Below are 18250 nucleotides of genomic sequence, written 5' to 3' on the forward strand. Positions count from 1 at the left end.
CAGAGCTGAATTGCCGAGTGCCTCACTCACTGCTTCAGGGATCAGATTTTTAAGAGTAGAGCAGAACCTTGTGTATTTAAACATTACCTCACTGCTCTTCACCCCACACTCCCCAAAACAAAGTATAATTATCCCCATCTACCAAAGGGGACTGAAGGTACGAAGAGGGGATGGGACAATGCAGCAGAACCGGGATTCAAACTTGGGACTTTGTCTCCTGAGCTCATTCCTCCAGGCCAGTGATTCTCAACCAATGTGAGAGGAAATGAATGAGGCATTGACTATGTTCTTGCAGTCTAAAGCACAGAGGCTCTCTCTCCCACACCTCCTGACCCTTCAAGGGGAAGTGTTCTCGGTCAACCTCTCAGCATGCACCGACCACTCCATTCCATTGGCGTGGTGCTGTACGCATGGCGATGCTTTTCACACTCTTTTACAGTAAATGTAAGAGCTTCAAAAACGTTACTTTGAGTAAGGGGTGCCAGCCTGAAAAGGTCGAGGAGCATGGTTCTAGGCCGTGCTAAGCCGCACTGCTTTCAGAAACGACACCTTCTCTGAATGCCAGGACACCCCACTATGGTGCCAGCTCTGGCGGCTTCTGTTACATGCCTGTTTTCCACTAGGCACCTGCCCTTTGTACCGGGGACATGAGGCAAAAGCACACTGGGCACTGCTCAGCTGGTTAATGGCCTCCAATTGGCTCTGATTAGCAACTGCCAAACCCAGGTGCTCCGGGAACCCGACCCTCAGCTAACGTGCTAATGAGACTCATAAGTACGTTGTAAACACATTAAGGCTCCTGAGGAAGGTCATTAATCACGTTACGAGTCTATTTGCCAGAGCACTGCCAATTCTTAATATTTGATCGGACTTCCTGGGGTCACAGTCTAGGGCGGAGGCACACAGGCTCAGTCATGGTTTGCTCTTGGAGAAGGGGCTGGGGCCCCAACAGGCAATGCAGAGGCACTGGAAATTGCTGGCCCCAAGGGCTACCCAAGCAGCACTTCGACAAAGCCAGGGTGGCAGCAGCAGCATGGGGAGTGTGGCAGAGGGACATGGACAGGCTAGGGGCAGATAGTGACGGCTCCCAGCCAGGCAGTCTGAGCAGTCTCTGTAATTTCTGCCCAGCCAGTAGAGCCTCCCACCCAAACACCTTCCTGGAGACCTTGGACCAAGTGACTTGCAGCTACCTGGGCACTGAGCTCAGAGGTGAAGCTGTCCTGACCGCCCCCAGCACACGAGGGAAGGGAGCTGTGCTCGCCTGCGCTCTTTGCAGCTCAGAGCGCAGCCGTCCAGAGGAGCTGGGTGGGAGGCCCACGGCACTCAGTCAGGAAGCTCTTACCAAAGGGAGCCCAGTCACACCACGTGGTGCTGTTGGTGCCATTGGGGGGAATCATTCCTGGAGAAGTGCAGTTGGTGTGCAGCTCGCTCTGTGGACCAAACAAGGAAAGAAAAGGCTGAAGAGTCCAGGTCTCCTTCAAAAGGCATCTTCACACAAGACCAAGAGGCAGCTCCCGCTTCTTGTTTCCCTCCTGCACACACTCACACTGCCCACCCCACAGCCTGTCCCCAACCCAGCACCTCCCAGACATCCCCCCACCCCCATGTGCTCTCTGCTTCTCCATGCCCTCTGGCTACCCCGCCCCCACCAGCTAGTGCCTTTTAAGCACCCTTGGTACCTAGGATACCTTGACTGAAGTCTCCCTGATGCTGCTTGTCCACGTTTCAGGCACCAGGAATGGTGTGAAACCCTGTGTGAAGGTTTGAACCTACACGACACAGATCCTCCTCAAGGGAAAAGCCTTGCCAGAGTGACTGAGGATCTGAGAAGCCGCCCAAAGAGAGAATCTGGAGAACTTTTCTTCCTGACCCTCGCCCAAACATCTCTTAATAAAGCGCACTAGGATGAGACACTAGTGCGCCAGGCCAATGGCTGCAAGGTGCTCACTGCTGGCTGTGGAGGTAATGGTGAGACCAGGCCACTGGCAGGGTGCAGGTACTGGAGCATGGGGGGGTGGGGGGTGGGGGAGGGGGCGGAGGCCTGCAATACCATCAGACTCATGCATTAACAGTGGGTTGGGGAGCTGGCCAGAACAGGACTAAGTTACAGAAGCAGAAATCTCATCTCATGAGCATAGGGCCACACTACGTGTTACGCTCCAGGTACAGCACTTACCTTCACAATGCTAATGGGTTTGCGAGAGAGATGGAAACTGGCATAAAACAGGAAGGTCAGCACAAGCGTTAGCCCCCGATACCTGAGTGGGGGAAGAACAGGAAACAGCACAAGTGAGCGAGACAAGGCATTAAAATGGAGAGGAGCCGTATCATTAGCACCAGGGTCAGGGATAGCGCAGTCACAGTCGGTGCTAGTCACTGCTCTGCCAGGTAAGAGCTGGGGACAAGCCTGACCCCTTTCCCCACCATCATGGAGCAAGGAGACTCTGCGGACACATGGGCAGGATCCCATCCACAACCCTGACCCACAAGCTGGAAGAACTCCACTTCCCATATGTAGAGGTCCAGGGGAGCGTGGCCTGAACATGGCACTGGCTCGACCTTAAGTGGGTCTGAAACAAGCTTCCACCCCATTCCAGAAACCCTCAGCTGACTGGTGCACCACTTCTTTCATCACACCCCTGGGGCTGCAGAGCCAGGATACTGGTGGGATTGGGCCATAGAAGTTACATAGGTGAAAGAGACACAGATGGGCTTCTAGTCAATCCACCCACCTATGATGCTAGGTGGAACGAGTTAGTTCCAGCAATCTCTAGATTTATATTCCTTAACTGGTCCCATTCTAAGGGATTCTTCTGACTCTGTTTGAGATGTTCTCACACCCATTTGCAGAAAGCCTTTGATATTTAGCAGTAGAAATTCCTTCCATGACACAAATGCCTTTTTCCTTCTCCCATAAATTTCAGTTCAGCATTTCATGAGCTATAAACCGTTCAGTCTCCATTCCCCTTCCTACACTCCTCAGGGAAGTGTTGTCATCAGGTATCATCTAGGAAGGCTGCCAACACCCGATTCACAATGCCACGGTGGCAGCAGACATGCTGAGAGGGCCGGGAGCTGCAAGAGCAGCTGTAAAAGTTGACAGTTGGTGATGTGGGGGTGGGGAACATGCGTGTGGAGGGGAGGGAAAAGAGAGCAGAGCTGCCTGGATTCAGCATCTGGCCCCAGGGACCCATTTCTCCCTCCCCTGGGGACACCACATTCAGCCGGTGCGCCCCCAACTTCCAGGGGTGGGGAGAGAGGAGTACCCCATCCTCCTACACTCCCCAGAGCCAGCAGTCCACACCTCTGAGAGAAAACAGCCTTCTCCTGCTGCCAGCTAGTCCAGTAATTCAGGTGATAGAAGTCTGGACTGCAGAAGGCCCAAAGTTCAAAGCCCACTCATGATTCATCTTGAGAGACTGTTCTAGTCATGGCTATATCATTTGCTTTTATTTTTTCCTCTCCAACTTTAAAACAAAAAACCACACACACACACACACACACACACACACACACGTTAAATAAAAAACTGCATTTAAAGAACATTTCGGTTACAGAGTAAAAGCGCCCAAAAATTAGGAAATGCAAGATTTATTGCTGCCCAAGCAACCTTAGTTTGGTGTCCTTGTGCACATGCACTATGATAAAGTCTTTAGTTCCATGATTACATGCTAGTTTTTTCCCACAGGACCCTGCCTCAGTCAGTGAGGACAGATGCACAAGAGAATGAAATTAAGGTTATGTGGACAACTGTAACTCTGGTGTTTCCTGACTTTTGAGTGCTTGATGTAGTAACCTAAATAGCTTTGAACAGGTTTTGTCTGTTTGTCTTTGGTTTTTGCTTGTAAAATAAATATCTATATTTCAGTAGCACACAAAGGCGATCAGGATCGGGGCCCCATTGTGCTGCCCAAACAAAGAAAGACAATCTCGGCCCTGAAGGCTCACAACATAAAGGCACAACAAGAGAAGGGAAGGGAAGGGGAGGGGGCAGAATTGAGGATGCGAGCAAGCAAAAGAACCCGGTGAACAAGTCATCCCATCAGATGGGCGGTATTTCGGGGGAGGATACAGCTAGGGAGGAAGGGAGTACAGAAAGAAAGGGGAGAGGCATAGTCACAGCTTGTCACCTGCCTACCTTTGATCACCATCCTGAGAAGGTTTGGATAGAGGCTGCTTGGATTTTACCTGGGAGATGCCCCCCACCCTTCCAACCACACGGGACAATGGGAAACAGCCCAGAGGTGGGTAAGAGAGAAGCTAACTGATGGGCAGTGAAGCCTGGGAGCAGTGCCAGAAGGAAGGTGGGGATCCATGATGTGTTAAGTTATTGGACCAGCTAAGCAGGATGGGATTAGGTGATGAAGGGCCTTAAGAAAGGTGAAGGCAAGAAGCTTGTATAGGTAAATGGGCGGCAGCGGAGGGATGCAGAGGGGGCTGACAGGGTCCAAGCAACAAGCCAAGGTGGTGATTTCAGCACCAACAGCACATACAGACATAAGGGGAGCAGGAGTGGAGCAGCCACAGAGGGACACACTGAGGCCTCGATAGGCATCTGGCTATGTGGGCAGAGAGGAAAGGCTGGCTTTCAGAGATGTCCTATAAGGAAGTGCACATAGTAAGAGAACCAAAAAAGTGCCACCGTGGCCAAACAATGAAGAGCAGAGAGGTAAAAAGGCATCCTTTAATAAGTAGAAGTTAAATCCTAGTGAGGAAAATAGAATGGAGCATAAACTCTGGCCAACGAAGTGTAAAAATATAATTAGGCCAAAAAAGAATTTGAAAAACAGCTTGCCAAAGACTCAAAAAGTAATAGCAAAAAAAAAAAAAAAAAAAATTAAGTACATCAGAAGCCTGCTAAACAATCAGTGGGGCCAATGGACGATCAAGTTGCTAAAAGAGCACTCAAGGACAATAAGGCCATTGTGGATAAACTAAACGAATTATTTACATCTGTCTTCACGGCTGAGGATGTGAGGGTCTGGCTCTGGTCCGAGTACCCAAGCTTCTCGCAATACTTGCCAGATAAGAAAGTATTCCTAACACAGGGGAATCTGGGGAGTGAATGGAATGGAATCAGACTGTCCGTACTAATGGAACTTTGGCACTTCAAGCCGGAGCTTTGCCCTGACCTCACGGCATGTTTTCCCAGGTGTGGATGCAGTTCACAGAAAGGCCTAATGTAAAACGGCACCCTCTATCCTCAGATATCTGCTCCCTGGGTGCAATAGAATCAAATCCGATTTGAGTGACAAAATAAAATTATTTATTGCTTTTTACTTCCTATTGCTCCACAGAGCAATGGGGGGGGGGGGGGGGGGGGGGCAAAAAAAAAAAAAATCTATTCCTTCTTGTGCATCAACACAATTGTTTGTGGAGTTCCAGCGTCACACCTACGCAAGCTCCAGAAGGCTGCCCAGGAGTCTCTGAGTGCAGAACTCAGCCTATGGAACCTTTATTGCAGCTAATGCACAAAGCAATCAGTACCCACTTTGACTCCCGGATGCCAGGTTGAATTTGCAGGGCTGGCAGTTAGAAGAGCCTGCTTTGAATTTGTAGATTGAATGCATTTAGCACGGAGCTTGATGGACAAAGATGGGATCACTGGATGACACACTTACTAAGACACGGTGTGACACAGGTGGAATATTGGTCCCACCAGGGCAAGTTAATGGGCAGGGGGACATGATACAGAAGCACCCACTCCCTACGTATGCAGATAGAGACCCAACCACTTGGGAAGAGGGCGACTTTTGATATGGTCTCCCACAGCATTCTTGCCAGCAAGTTAAAGGATTATGGATTGGATGAATGGACTACAAGGTGGACAGAAAGCTATCGGGCTCAACAGATAGTGAGCAACAGCTCGACGTCTAGTTGGCAGCTGGTATCAAGCAGAGTGCCCCACGGGTCTGTCCTGGGGCCGGTTTTGTTCAACATCTTTATTAATGATCTGGATGATGGGATGAATTGCACCCTCAGCAAGTTCACAGATGAGCAAAAAAAAAAAAAAAAATTTAAATACATCAAAAGCAGAAAGCCTGCTAAACAACCAGTGGGGCCACTGGACGATCAAGATGCTAAAGGAGCACTCAAAGATGATAATGCCATTGTGGAGAAACTAAATGAATTCTTTGCATCAGTCTTCACTGTTGAGGGTGTGAGGGAGATTCCCAAACCTGAGCCATTCTTTTTGGGTGACAGATCTGAGGAACTGTCCCAAATGGAGGTGTCATTAGAGGAAGTTTTGGAACCAATTGATAAACTAAACAGTAATAAGTCTCCAGGACCTGATAGTATTCATCCAAGAGTTCTGAAGGAACTCAAATGTGAAATTGCAGGACTACTAACTGTCATCTGTAACCTATCATTTAAATCAGCTTCTGTACCAAATGACGGGAGGATAGCTAATGTGACGCCTATTTTTTAAAAAGGCTCCAGAGGTGACCCCAGCAATTACAGGCCAGTAAACCTCACTTCAGTACCAGGCAAATTGGTTGAAACTATAGTAAAGAACAAAAAACTGTCGGACTCATAGATTAACATAATTTGTTGGGAAATAGTCAACATGGTTTTTGTAAAGAGAAATCATGTCTCACCAATCTACTAGAATTCTTTGAGGGAGTCAACAAGCATTTGGACAAAGGAGATCCAGTGGATATAGTGTATTTAGATTTTCATAAAGCCTCTGACAAGGTCCCTCACCAAAGGGTCTTAAGCTAAATAAGCAGTCATGGGATAAGAGGGGAGGTTCTCTCATGGATTGGTAACTGGTTAAAAGATAGGAAACAAAGGGTAGGAACAAATGGTCAGTTTTCAGAATGGAGAGAGGTAAATAGTGGTGTCTCTCAGGGATCTGTATTGGGCCGAGTCCTATTCAACATATTCATAAATGATCTGGAAAAAGGGGTAAACAGTGAGGTGGCAAAATTTGAAGATGATACAAAACTACTCAAGATAGTTAAGTCCCAAGCAGACTGCGAAGAGCTACAAAAGGATCTCACAAAACTGGATGACTGGGCAACAAAATGGCAGATGAAATTTAATGTTGATAAATGCAAAGTAATGCACATTGGAAAACATAATCCTAACTATACATATACAATGATGGGGTCTAAATTAGCGGTTACCACTCAAGAAAGAGATCTTGGAGGCATTGGATAGTTCTCTGAAATCATCCACTCAATGTGCAGCGGCAGTCAAAAAAGCGAACCGAATGTTGCAAATCATCAAGAAAGAGATAGATAAGACAGAAAATATCATATTGCCTCTATATAAATCCATGGTATGCCCACACCTTGAATACTGCGTGCAGATGTGGTTGCCCCATCTCAAAAAAATATATATTGGAATTGGAAAAGGTTCAGAAAAGGGCAACAAAAATAATTAGGGGTATAGAACGGCTTCTGTATGAGGAGAGGACTTTTCAGCTTGGAAAAGAGGCGACTAAGGGGGGATATGATAGAGGTCTATAAAATCATGAGTGGTGTGGAGAAAGTGAATAAGGAAGTGTTATTTACTCCTTCTCATAATACAAGAACAAGGGGCCACCAAATGAAATTAATAGGTAGCATGTTTAAAACAAACACAAGAAGGTATTTTTTCACGCAATGCACGGTCAACCTCTGGAACTCCTTGCCAGAGGGTGTTGTGAAGGCCAATACATATAACGGGGTTCAAAAGGGAGCTAGATGGATTCATGGAAGATAGCCTTTGACAGACCTATTAGCCAGGATGGGCAGGAATGGTGTCCCTAACCTCTGTTTGCCAGAAGCTGGGATTGGGTGACAGGGCATGGATCACTTGATGATAACCTGTCTGTGCATTTCCTTTGGGGCACCTGCCATTGGCCACTGTCAGAGGACAGGATACTGGGCTTGATGGACCTTTGGTCTGACCCAGTACAACCGTTCTTATGACACTAAGCTGGGGGGAGAGGTAGATACGCTGGAGGGTAGGGATAGGGTCCAGAGTGACCTAGACAAATTGGAGGATTGGGCCAAAAGAAATCTGATGAGGTTCAACAAGGACAAGTGCAGAGTCCTGCCCTTAGGACGGAAGAATCCCATGCACCGCTACAGGCTGGGGACCGACTGGCTAAGCAGCAGTTCTGCAGAAAAGGTCCTGGGGATTACAGTGGATGAGAAGCTGGATATGAATCAGCAGTGTGCCCTTGTTGCCAAGAAGGCCAATGGCATATTGGGCTGTATTAGTAGGAGCATTGCCAGCAGATTGAGGGAAGTGATTATTCCCCTCTATTCAGCACTAGTGAGGCCACACCTGGAGTACTGCGTCCAGTTTTGGACCCCCACACTACAGAAGGGACGTGGACAAATTGGAGAGAGTCTAGCGGAGGGCAACGAAAATGATTAAGGGGCTAGGACACATGACTTATGAGGAGAGGCTGCGGGAACTGGGGTTATTTAGTCTGCAGAAGAGAAGAGTGAGGGGGAATTTGATAGCAGCCTTCAATTACCTGAAGGGGGGGTTCCAAAGAGGATGGAGCTCGGCTGTTCTCAGTGGTGGCAGATGACAGAACAAGGAGTAATGGTCTCAAGTTGCAGTGGGGGAGGTTTAGGTTGGATATTAGGAAAAACTTTTTCATTAGGAGGGTGGTGAAGCATTGGAATGGATTATTTAGGGAGGTGGTGGAGGTTTTTAAGGCCTGGCTTGACAAAGCCCTGGCTGGGATGATTTAGTTGGTGTTGGTCCTGCTTCGAGCAGGGGATTGGACTAGATAACCTCCTGAGGTCTCTTCCAACCCTAATCTTCTATTTTCTTGAAAATGCCATCTCTTGCCCTGTTTTGGGTAGAGATTGTTTGCAGTGGTGTTGTAGCCATATTGTTCCCAGGATATTAAAGAGACAAGGTGGGTGAGGGCAATATCTTTTATTGGACCAACTTCTGTTGGCAAGAGAGACAAGCTTTTGAGCTTAGACAGAGCTCTTCTTTGGGTCTAGGGTAGAGACTAGAAGACCAGAGGGAACACGGGCTGTATTTATCACACATGAATGACAGACCAACTGGTGCCATTTAAAGCCAACATGATCAGGTTCAGTGGCTGATGCCTTAGTGCAACATTATTTTTAAAAACAATGTGGGACTAAAGGGACTTCCTGGGCCACCAGGTCAAGTCCCTGTTATGGTAGGCAAACCTGACATGTAATCTTGTTCATAAACTGATCAAGCTCCATCTTAAAATCAGTCAGGTTTCTTGTCCCCACTGCTCCTAGTGGGAGGCTGTTCCCAAACTGCACTCCTCCAGAACTGGCTAGAAACCTCCTTCTCATTTCCAGCTTCAATTTATTTCTGGCCAGTTTATTCCCATTTGTTCTTGTACCAAATTCTTCAATAGCTCTTCTTCCTCCTTAGTGTAGCCCCTGATATATTTATCAAAACACAACCATGGCCCTTCTCAGCCCGTGGTTTGCTAGGTTAAACAAACCAAGCTCTTAATATAGCCTCGCCATTCCCATGAGCATCCTAGCAGCCCTTCTCTGCACCTGGCCCAGTTTGGAAATTTAACAGTCCCAGTTCTAGTACAGCAGCTGGAATTCTGGTTCCTCCAGCAGCTGTTTATTAGGTGATTCAGACACTCAAGAGTTAGAGATGAAGACCTGCTGGATCATCTAGTCCCTCTCCCAGCGCAGAAATATTCCCTATGGCATGTGTACTCGCACTGTCCACAGTCTAGTTTTACAAGTCCCAAGCAAGAAGACGTTCACCACTTCCCTGAAGAGACTATTCTACAGCACAATACATCCGGCAGTCAGGAAGATTTTCCTGATACTTGGAACCACACCACATTTACCACACTACAGAACTCCCCCCAGGGTCAGAATGCAGGGAAGTGGACAAGTTCTACTCAAATGCCATTCAGAAATCCATACCTACTCTGGGGTTATTTCTAAAAAAAAAATCATCACTTAGTCAAAAGTGGACTTTAAAACTCATCTTTAGGCTTCATAGTGAATGATGAAGAGGCAGTTCACCTATTGGATTCCCACTCATTCACCAAAGTTCTAGCAACCAAAAAAAGCAATCAAGTGCGTCCAGAAAGAGTTGTACTTTCCAAATTCCCAATGCCTCTTGTTCATGGCTCCATTAGCCTCTTTAAGAAAAAAATGCGCTACTGTGGACAGGAGTTAGGACTTAGGGGGATACAGAACATTAAGTGATCCTGGTAGATCTTTCCTTTCTGGAAAGGCGGTACAGAGTTTGCTGTCCTCCACACTTCTAATACCTCCCTAGTTTTCCATGTGATTTTTTACAAACTATAATTATCACTGATTCAGCGAGTTCATTAGTTAGTTCCCTTGCACACGAAGACTCATGCAATTCAGGTCATCTGATGACCTGTATGGCCTCTATGACCAAGCTTAAGAGCAGCCGTTTAGGAAACAAGTTATTTTGGCAGGATCTTCCTTCTTTACCAAAAGATTATTTATATATCCGAAGATCTCAACAATAGAGACAGGGGAAAAATTCAGCCTGTCATTTTGGAGTCATGAGTTTCACCCCCACCCCCTTCTCAAGTGTTAGATAGGCCAACGTTCTCCCCTCATTGTGCCCCTGCCCTTCTGGCAACAGTCACTTGTTTCGCTAGCCTTAAATTTTTCCCACAAGCCTTAATGTCCACACATGTTTCACTATAGAAGTGTACATAAAAAGGCACAGATAAGTTGCAGTTTAATAAGAGCCAATGTGCAAGGAGGAGCGGCTCTCAGCATATGGCCATATTCGGTAAGAGAAAATGCTGCAAACAGTGGGGCCAATCACGTGAGATACTAAGTGCCTTCTACCCCCTTTATGTACAATTGGATGGAACAGAGCACCTCACAGCACGGGACACGTTTGTTTAAAATTTGAGAGAACAGAGCAGTTCCTACTCATTCCATTACTCTGGACTGGTCATTGACGGGCAGTCACAGAAGTCAGAGACGGAAAAGCACAATTCGCTCAACCTGTCCATCTCCCACACGTGCAGGATCACTCCCTACCGTACCCACCGCCTTTTGACAACAGATTACATTGTACATTAGAAGAAGCTGTCAATGAATGGCCACAACACCGATCAACGGGAAAATTCCTCCTATGTTCTTAGTTCATGAGAAGAAAAATTAGCTTAAAAAGGTAGTTTTTAAGAGGTCCTCTCAGCCTTTTCTATAAGCTTTCAATGGTTCCAATAAATGCCTAAATAAAGCAGCTCAAGATTTCTGAGGGGAGGGCCTAGCAGCTAATTCATCTTTCTAGAAGATGTTACAAATTAGATAGAGGGCTCTTCAGTCTAGCAGAGGATGGTAGAACTTAACATAATCCAATGTCCGGACGTGGAAGCTGGGCAAATGCAGACCATAGGAATAAGAAGCAATTGTTAAAGTTTGTATTTATTTTTTTAAAACAGGGAGAGTAATTAATGGCTGGAACCACCTACCAAGGGCTGTGGTGGATTCTCCACCACTAGCAGTTTAAAAAAAAAAAAAAAAAAGTCATCAAGTTGGACTATTTTTCTAAAAGATGTGCTTTGTTCAGCCACAACTATTGGGACTCCTAACAGGAATTAATTCAGGGAAGTTCGGTGGCCTGTGTTATGAAGGTCAGACTAGATGCTCAACACTGATCACTTCTGGTCTTAAAATCTATGATCTATCAGGAAGCACAGTTTAGAAATTTAGGGAGCTACTGAAAGACATGTGTAAAGGCAGCAGAAATCTGCAAGAGAATCCTAGGCTTTGATGGTGGTTCATGTGTCAGCTGTTTATCTTAAGCAGATTCCATTGAAATGAGAATATTTCCATTTCAATATTTCCCTCAGACAAGCAACTGAACCACAGAATGACTAATATGTTTCCAGTGTCACATGGGAGAAGCAGTGGAATTACTGCCTCCCTGTAACCAAGTTCCCACTCAAGCCCCGCTGCGTGCACTGTGCGCAGAGAAACAGGCAGGACAGGGAAGGAAAAAGATTCAGAGAATATTTCTCTCTCCCAGGACCAAGCACTTAAGCATGATGCAGGAAGGATGATCAAGAATCAGCACCCTAGTCCATAGGGATCACACTCAGGCAGGCCAGCCCATGCCCAGACCACAATTCTGCACACAAAATAAGGGAATTTCCCTAACCTGAACGAAAAAATGGGGGTGGGAGGGAGGAGTGCAGGGAGGTCTAGATCAATGACATCAGTTGTCATTGTAGCTTCATCCCAAAAACAATGGCATGGAAAATACCTCATCTGCAGAATCGCCTAACTCCATTTTCTGCTTTTCCACTTCACTCGACAAGATCTCATTCAATTACATGTCATCTCTGCTCTGAGATTAGCAGGAGTCCTTCCCATCCGCCCACTCAACCTTGGGAAGAGCTTTATCTTCATTCAAAAGAATTCTTTGGTTTGATTACTTTGGTCTATTCAAATGCTGGTCACTGTGCCTTCCACTTCAGGCCTGGAGAGTCAGCTATTCAGACTGAGATATCTGGGATTACTGGTGACCAGTACTGACCAGAGCTTTCACATTTACTACAGGAAGAAGATGCCACCATTAGTGCATTAAACAATCTGCAAATTTTTGTTGTTGTTGTTGTCTTCAATGACTTAGCCAGCTTGACACATTCCTGATGGGCACAAGAGCCTGGCAAGTCTCATCACTTCCCTTGTAACTTCCGAATAAAGTTTCCATTCACACACTGAAGTGAGAATGTTTCTAGCATCCAAGGACACTTTCAGGTATGTTATATGTCTAGAAAATCATTCAAAGTGACACAAGAAATTCAAAAAGTGAAAAAATAAAACAAAGATGCAACAAAACGAGCAAAACCCACCACGCTGGCATTTTGTCTCCTAGGAAAAGTCTGTTTTTTCACCACCCTGAATGCATCGGAGAGTGAAACAGATCAGACATGCTAGAAGGCAAGCGGGTCTTAGGCTGCTTTAGGGGTGATGCTGGTGTAAGATCCTTACTTAATGGAGCCTTGGCCCACCTGTGAGTCTGGTAAGGGTAACAATCCCCATAAAAAACTAACATTTGCCAACAGTTCTCAGTATATTTCCCTGGATACCCCACTTATGCAGAGTCTGAGTATCTCAGATACTGCTCTGTGGTGCAGGCAGGTAAGTACGGACGACTCAGTTTTCAGAGGTACTGAGCACCAGCAGCTCCCATTGGCTTTGGTGGGATTTGTGGGTGCTTAGCATAGAGGAAGATAAGGCCTTTATGTGGGGGCAACGGAGGTGGGAAGAGATAGGAAACTAAGGCCCTGCTCTAGCCACTCACAGACACAACTTCAGCGTTAAACAGCCGAGGACTCTCGCCCTAGCTCCCCACCCCCAACATCCTCTTAGCATCTGATTCAGCATTTATGTCCCACAGCGCTGCTTCTGGAACAGCTGCCCCGCACAGAATGGCTAGAGACAAAATTGGCTTGAAGACGACTGTATTGTGGGAAGGAGGGAGAGAAGATGCTGGGTCCAAGAGGCTCCTCAAGGGTCAGTGTCTAAGGCAGGGATTATCTATTCCCTCATTAGCATAGAGATCTCCCTGAAAACAATCACGCTGACTTCAGCCGGGGGGAGCTTCAGCCCCAACACAGCAGGAGCCTGTTCAGCAATTTACCAGTCCCAGGTACCTTTATCCCAAACTGAGGGCAGCACCACAGGTGTGCCGAGAGCGGGGGAAATGGACACATCCAGGGACATCTACTCTTCAAGATACAAGCTGACAGCTGTTTAGTCTGCAGCTCCCTTTGGTCCCCAAGCGTCAAGATGACGAGACATGTAAACCCATCTAGCAGATTTCACAAGGCACACTAAGTAGGTCAACTCCGTGGGCTATTAGTAATGGATAAGGGACTCCCTAGGCAGGTGAGTTCTGAACAAACAGCATCGCGTCCTCATAACTTTCAGGGGCTGTGCTGGGCCAGAGCGTGGCAAGGAACTTGTGCTCTGTACTGAATAGGAAATTTCATCGCATGGGGACCTTCTTAGGCAGCATGAGACAGTTAAAAGCCACGTCCTCCTCTCGTTTCTGTTTAAGAAGAGCCAGGGAGAGGAAAGGGAGCAAGAAATCAGGAATAAGCGTTCGAGCTGCCAAAACAGCCAGTCACCAGGCTGTGCTTCTTAGCGCTGATCAGACACCGAGGAGGATCAGTGCTGCAGTACATAGAATTGACGAGTCTGTATGAACAATTAAGAACATACAGCAGAGGACTGTGTAAGTTCAGCTACAGAGGTAACACTAGTGACTTGTACATGAGTGCCTCAGAGCTCAGCGTAGCCAGGGAACTACTGTAGGCCATTGTAGCTTTTGGTTTCCTTCCCCCAGAGAATTAATCTTCTGAACTGAGCAGCTTCTGTTCTTGCCTCAAACTGGTTTCACTTCCGCTTAAGAGAGAACTGACTTAGACATAAAACACAGTTCAAGAAAATCCTGCAAAGAGAAAGTAAAGACCTTTGGGGGAGGGGGCCGAGGAGAACGCAAGGCAGCTTCTAATGGAGGACGCACAGTGCCCTTTCGGGGAACTTGCTGCCCCTGCTCAATCTAGAATTCAGCTATTTTAGCGGAAAGAGTGGACAGTAGAGAGGGCTGAAGAGTTCAGAGAGGAAACTGCAGGCCCATGATGTGGTGAGCAACAGAGTTAGGATCTCTCAGGCCTGTCAATCAAGGATCTCTCAATACAAGAGAGACCAAGAAAAACCTGACCCAGGTCCTGTATTTGCTGGGAAAAGAGGGAACTGGAGCCAAGAGGCTTTGGGACGAACATCAACCCCGCATTTCTCTGTCTGGACGAGGAGCCAGATCCACAAATTGAGGAGATGCCGGAGCTCTATAAAGCCTGTGTACAAACACCAGGCTGGGAGCTCTGTCTGTAACGAATTAATATGTGCTACATACACAAAAAACCCTACTCCCCCACCACACTGCATTCAAGTCACTCGGGAGTCAAGTGCAGATTGCCGCAAAGACGTCCAGTGGCGGGGAATCATCAGAAGAAGCCACACTGTGGTTTGGGTAGGAGCGGATCCAAAGTCCAATAGAAAACTTTGCACTTATTCCATTTGGCTTTGGATCAGGCCTCCACAGCAGTGAGCCCAACCGATTTTATCAGTCATTACAAGTGCATTGTAAGCATGCAGTGCAGACTCCACATAGGAGAGCTAGACAACTGCTCATCTCCACAGTTGGAAATCCCTAATTCCTTTCCTCCGCACAGAAACCAGATGACTTAATACAGCTTTGAAACTTTACTTAAAAAAAAAAAAAAAAAAAAATGCATCATTTTTCTTCTGCATAGTAGTTTACATTTAACACAGTGCTGTACTGGGTTTGTTTGTTTGGGGGGAAAAGATGGTCTCTGCTGTGTACTTCCTGATTGTGTACTTCCGGTTCCAAATGAGAGGTGTGGTTGATTGGGCAGTTCGTAACTGTGGTGTTCATAACTCTGAGGTTCTACTGTAGAAACCTCAACATTAAATCGTGCAGTTGGAAAAGGAGCAAGACTACAAAAAGACAAGTATTAGCAGCCTAAGGTTCCCAGTTCATAGAGGCTTTGCAAGGTTTTCCTCTCTTACATAACTCCTAATACTAACAAGTTCAACTCAGATGCCTACGTCACTCAGCATGACTAAACCTGCTATTTTAGCAGGCCAGCCTACACTCTTCCAACTGTTTTAACTAGATCAAAAAAGTAGCACCTCATGAGTTTAGTATTTTGTTTGACGCGATCTCTTTGGGATCTTTTCGAATCTCACTGAGTTTCTGGCCTCATTGATAGCCTATGGCAATGGAGTGCCACTGTTTAGCTGTGCACTGTGTGAAAGCGTATTTCCTTTGATCAGTTTTGAATTTGCTATCTTTTAATTTCATTGAATGTCTCCTTGTTCTTGTGTTACAAGACAGGGCGAACAAAAACTCCCAGTCTACCTTCTCTAGGTCATTGCTTATTTTATTGACTTATGTCCCCTCTTGTCTCATGTGTAAAAAGGTAACAGTCAGTCATTTCAATCTCTCTTCATATTAGAGTTTTTCCTGGCCCGTAATTATTTTTGTTGCCTTCTCCAAACCCCCCTCTAATTCTGCAGTATCCATTTTGAGATGAAGTGACCAGTACGGCACTCAATACCCAGATGGTGCTGCACCACTGATATACAGAAGGGCATTGCAATAGTTTTGCTATTATTCTGCAGCCTATTTCTTATGCATCCCAACATCTTGTTTGCTTTATTGACCGCAGCTTCTCACTAAGCAGAAGTCTCCATTGAGCTGTCCTAAATGACACCCACATCCTTTTTCTGAGTCAATACAGCTACATAAAATAAGGTGTATAAATAGTTTATTGTTTTCCTTCCAATATGCATTACTTGGCATTTATCAAGGGAATGGACATCATGGGTAGTTAGGTTCCCCTATATTCCCCCACAGTTCTCTTGTGCTATCTGCAAATTTTGCTTCCTCGTTGCCCCCTTCTCCCCCATTTCCAGAACATTTATTCACACGCACGCATCAGTTTTCAAAAACGTCTCGTGAACCTGGACACAGAGTTCCATGCATTTGTCACCTCCAAGCAAAGTTACTTTAACTCTCAGTGCCTTTCCTGGGGCAACTGGGACTAACTGAAGAAGGATCCAGGGAGTAGGGGGAGACTGGGACTCAGATGGGGATCCCAGAGGGGGAGACTAGGGCTGGTTGGCCAACGACACTGGGACTTGGATGAGAAGCCTGAGGAGTGGGATAGGATAGGCAAGGAGAATGGAACTGGGATGAGAAGCCAATGGTGGGGAAGAGACAGGACTGGGATAGGGACAAGTTGGAGTGGACAGGGCAGAAGAGTCTGTGACCACAAAGCACACTCCCCCTCCAGAGCCAGGAATGGAATCCAAGATTCTTGAGTCACCACTCCTCTGCAGTCAGCAAATATCTGTGAAACCCTTCCACAAAGTGTGTCTCTCACCCCCTCCACCCCCCATGTTAATCCACATAGAGGGTTTAATGTTGCTTTCAATTACTCCACTAGTTTAAGGGGCAGAGGCCTGTTTGATGGAGCTAAAGATTCCAACCCTGCTGATATGCCAACCACATGAGTCATGATGGAATTTGTTTTTTCAATTTACTTTTTTTAAACATCTAGAATATAACTGGGCACCCGAGTTAGGAATGGCAGCCACTTTTAAAATTCATAGTTTTAGAATTTAAGGACAGACAGGACCATTGGATCATCTAGTCTGTCCTACATTTCACAGGTCATTAATTTCCACCTAGATACTCCTATGTTAAGCCCAGAGACTTTAGTCTTCTGAGGACTGAAACGTTTTAGTTTAAACTGTGTGCCACAGGGATAGAACAGAGAAATCAAGGTACTTATAATGCTAGAGACCCCTGCAGTGCAAGGAATTGATTAGGTGAGATATGCCCAAATGCTCCCAGCAGGTGAACCACATCCCATGCTGTAGAGAGGAAAGCGAAAAATCTTCAAGTCCGAGCCGAACAAAGAACATGCTGCACAGGAAACTGCCATGGCCACAGGGAAACCACCTGGTGGCCGCATTTGAGAAACTGTGCTCTAGACTCACAAAGCTGTGGAGTGTCCACCACAAACACTCAATCGTTTAAGGCCAGATTTAGGCACCCTTCCTCGGAGTAGTTTTTCCATGCCGCTAGCATTCCCAAAGGGCACGTCCACACTGCAGCTGGGAGGATACTTCCCAGTCTGGGTAGACAGATGCACTAAACTCTGCTCGAACCAGCATGCTAAAAATAGCAATGTGGCTGCAGTGACACGAGTGGTGACTCAAGCTAGCCACCCAAGTGCCATCGCGCCTGACCCCTGGGTATGTGTGTGGGCATCCAGCACACACAGCTGAAGGGGAAAAAGCCAGTCAGTCAATCAACAGTACAAAAGCAGCTAGTCAATCAGAGTGGAACAAAAATTCCAGTGGGGTAGCAATACAGTTCCCCTTGGAAGCTGCCACCCAGAGCAACTGTCCTGCTCGCCTGCCCCTAGCAGGTAGGTTCACTTTTTCCTCAGGACAGATGATTTTCATCCCCATCCCTCTAACCTTCATACCCCTTTCTGAATACAGAATCACACCTTTCTAGACTCTGTGTTCCTCTAGGCTAGCTCCACCCCCATTCTTTCTTTTGCCCCCTAATGTTGATGTGAGAGAAGGAGGGCATCAGCGTTCTCCTGTGTGCTGCCTCCTGGCTGGTGCACTCTGCAACAGGATGAGCCCCAAATACTGCAGCTACCTACCATATG

General features: G+C 46.6%; 1 protein-coding gene across 2 annotated transcripts in view; it reads right to left on the minus strand.

The window, feature by feature from the left end:
• The window catches only part of SLC37A2 (solute carrier family 37 member 2), a 58399-nt gene that overhangs the window by 32616 nt on the left and 7533 nt on the right, over window positions 1-18250 (minus strand). For both annotated transcript variants that reach the window (XM_054005783.1, XM_054005782.1), the window contains exons 2-3: window positions 2177-2258; window positions 1343-1430 (exon numbers count right to left, since the gene is read on the minus strand). In XM_054005783.1, coding sequence (XP_053861758.1) covers window positions 1343-1430; window positions 2177-2258 — 170 coding nt within the window. The remainder of the gene's footprint in view (window positions 1-1342; window positions 1431-2176; window positions 2259-18250) is intronic.

This window comes from Malaclemys terrapin, chromosome 15 (genome assembly GCF_027887155.1).
Source record: "Malaclemys terrapin pileata isolate rMalTer1 chromosome 15, rMalTer1.hap1, whole genome shotgun sequence".
Taxonomy (NCBI): domain Eukaryota; kingdom Metazoa; phylum Chordata; order Testudines; family Emydidae; genus Malaclemys; species Malaclemys terrapin.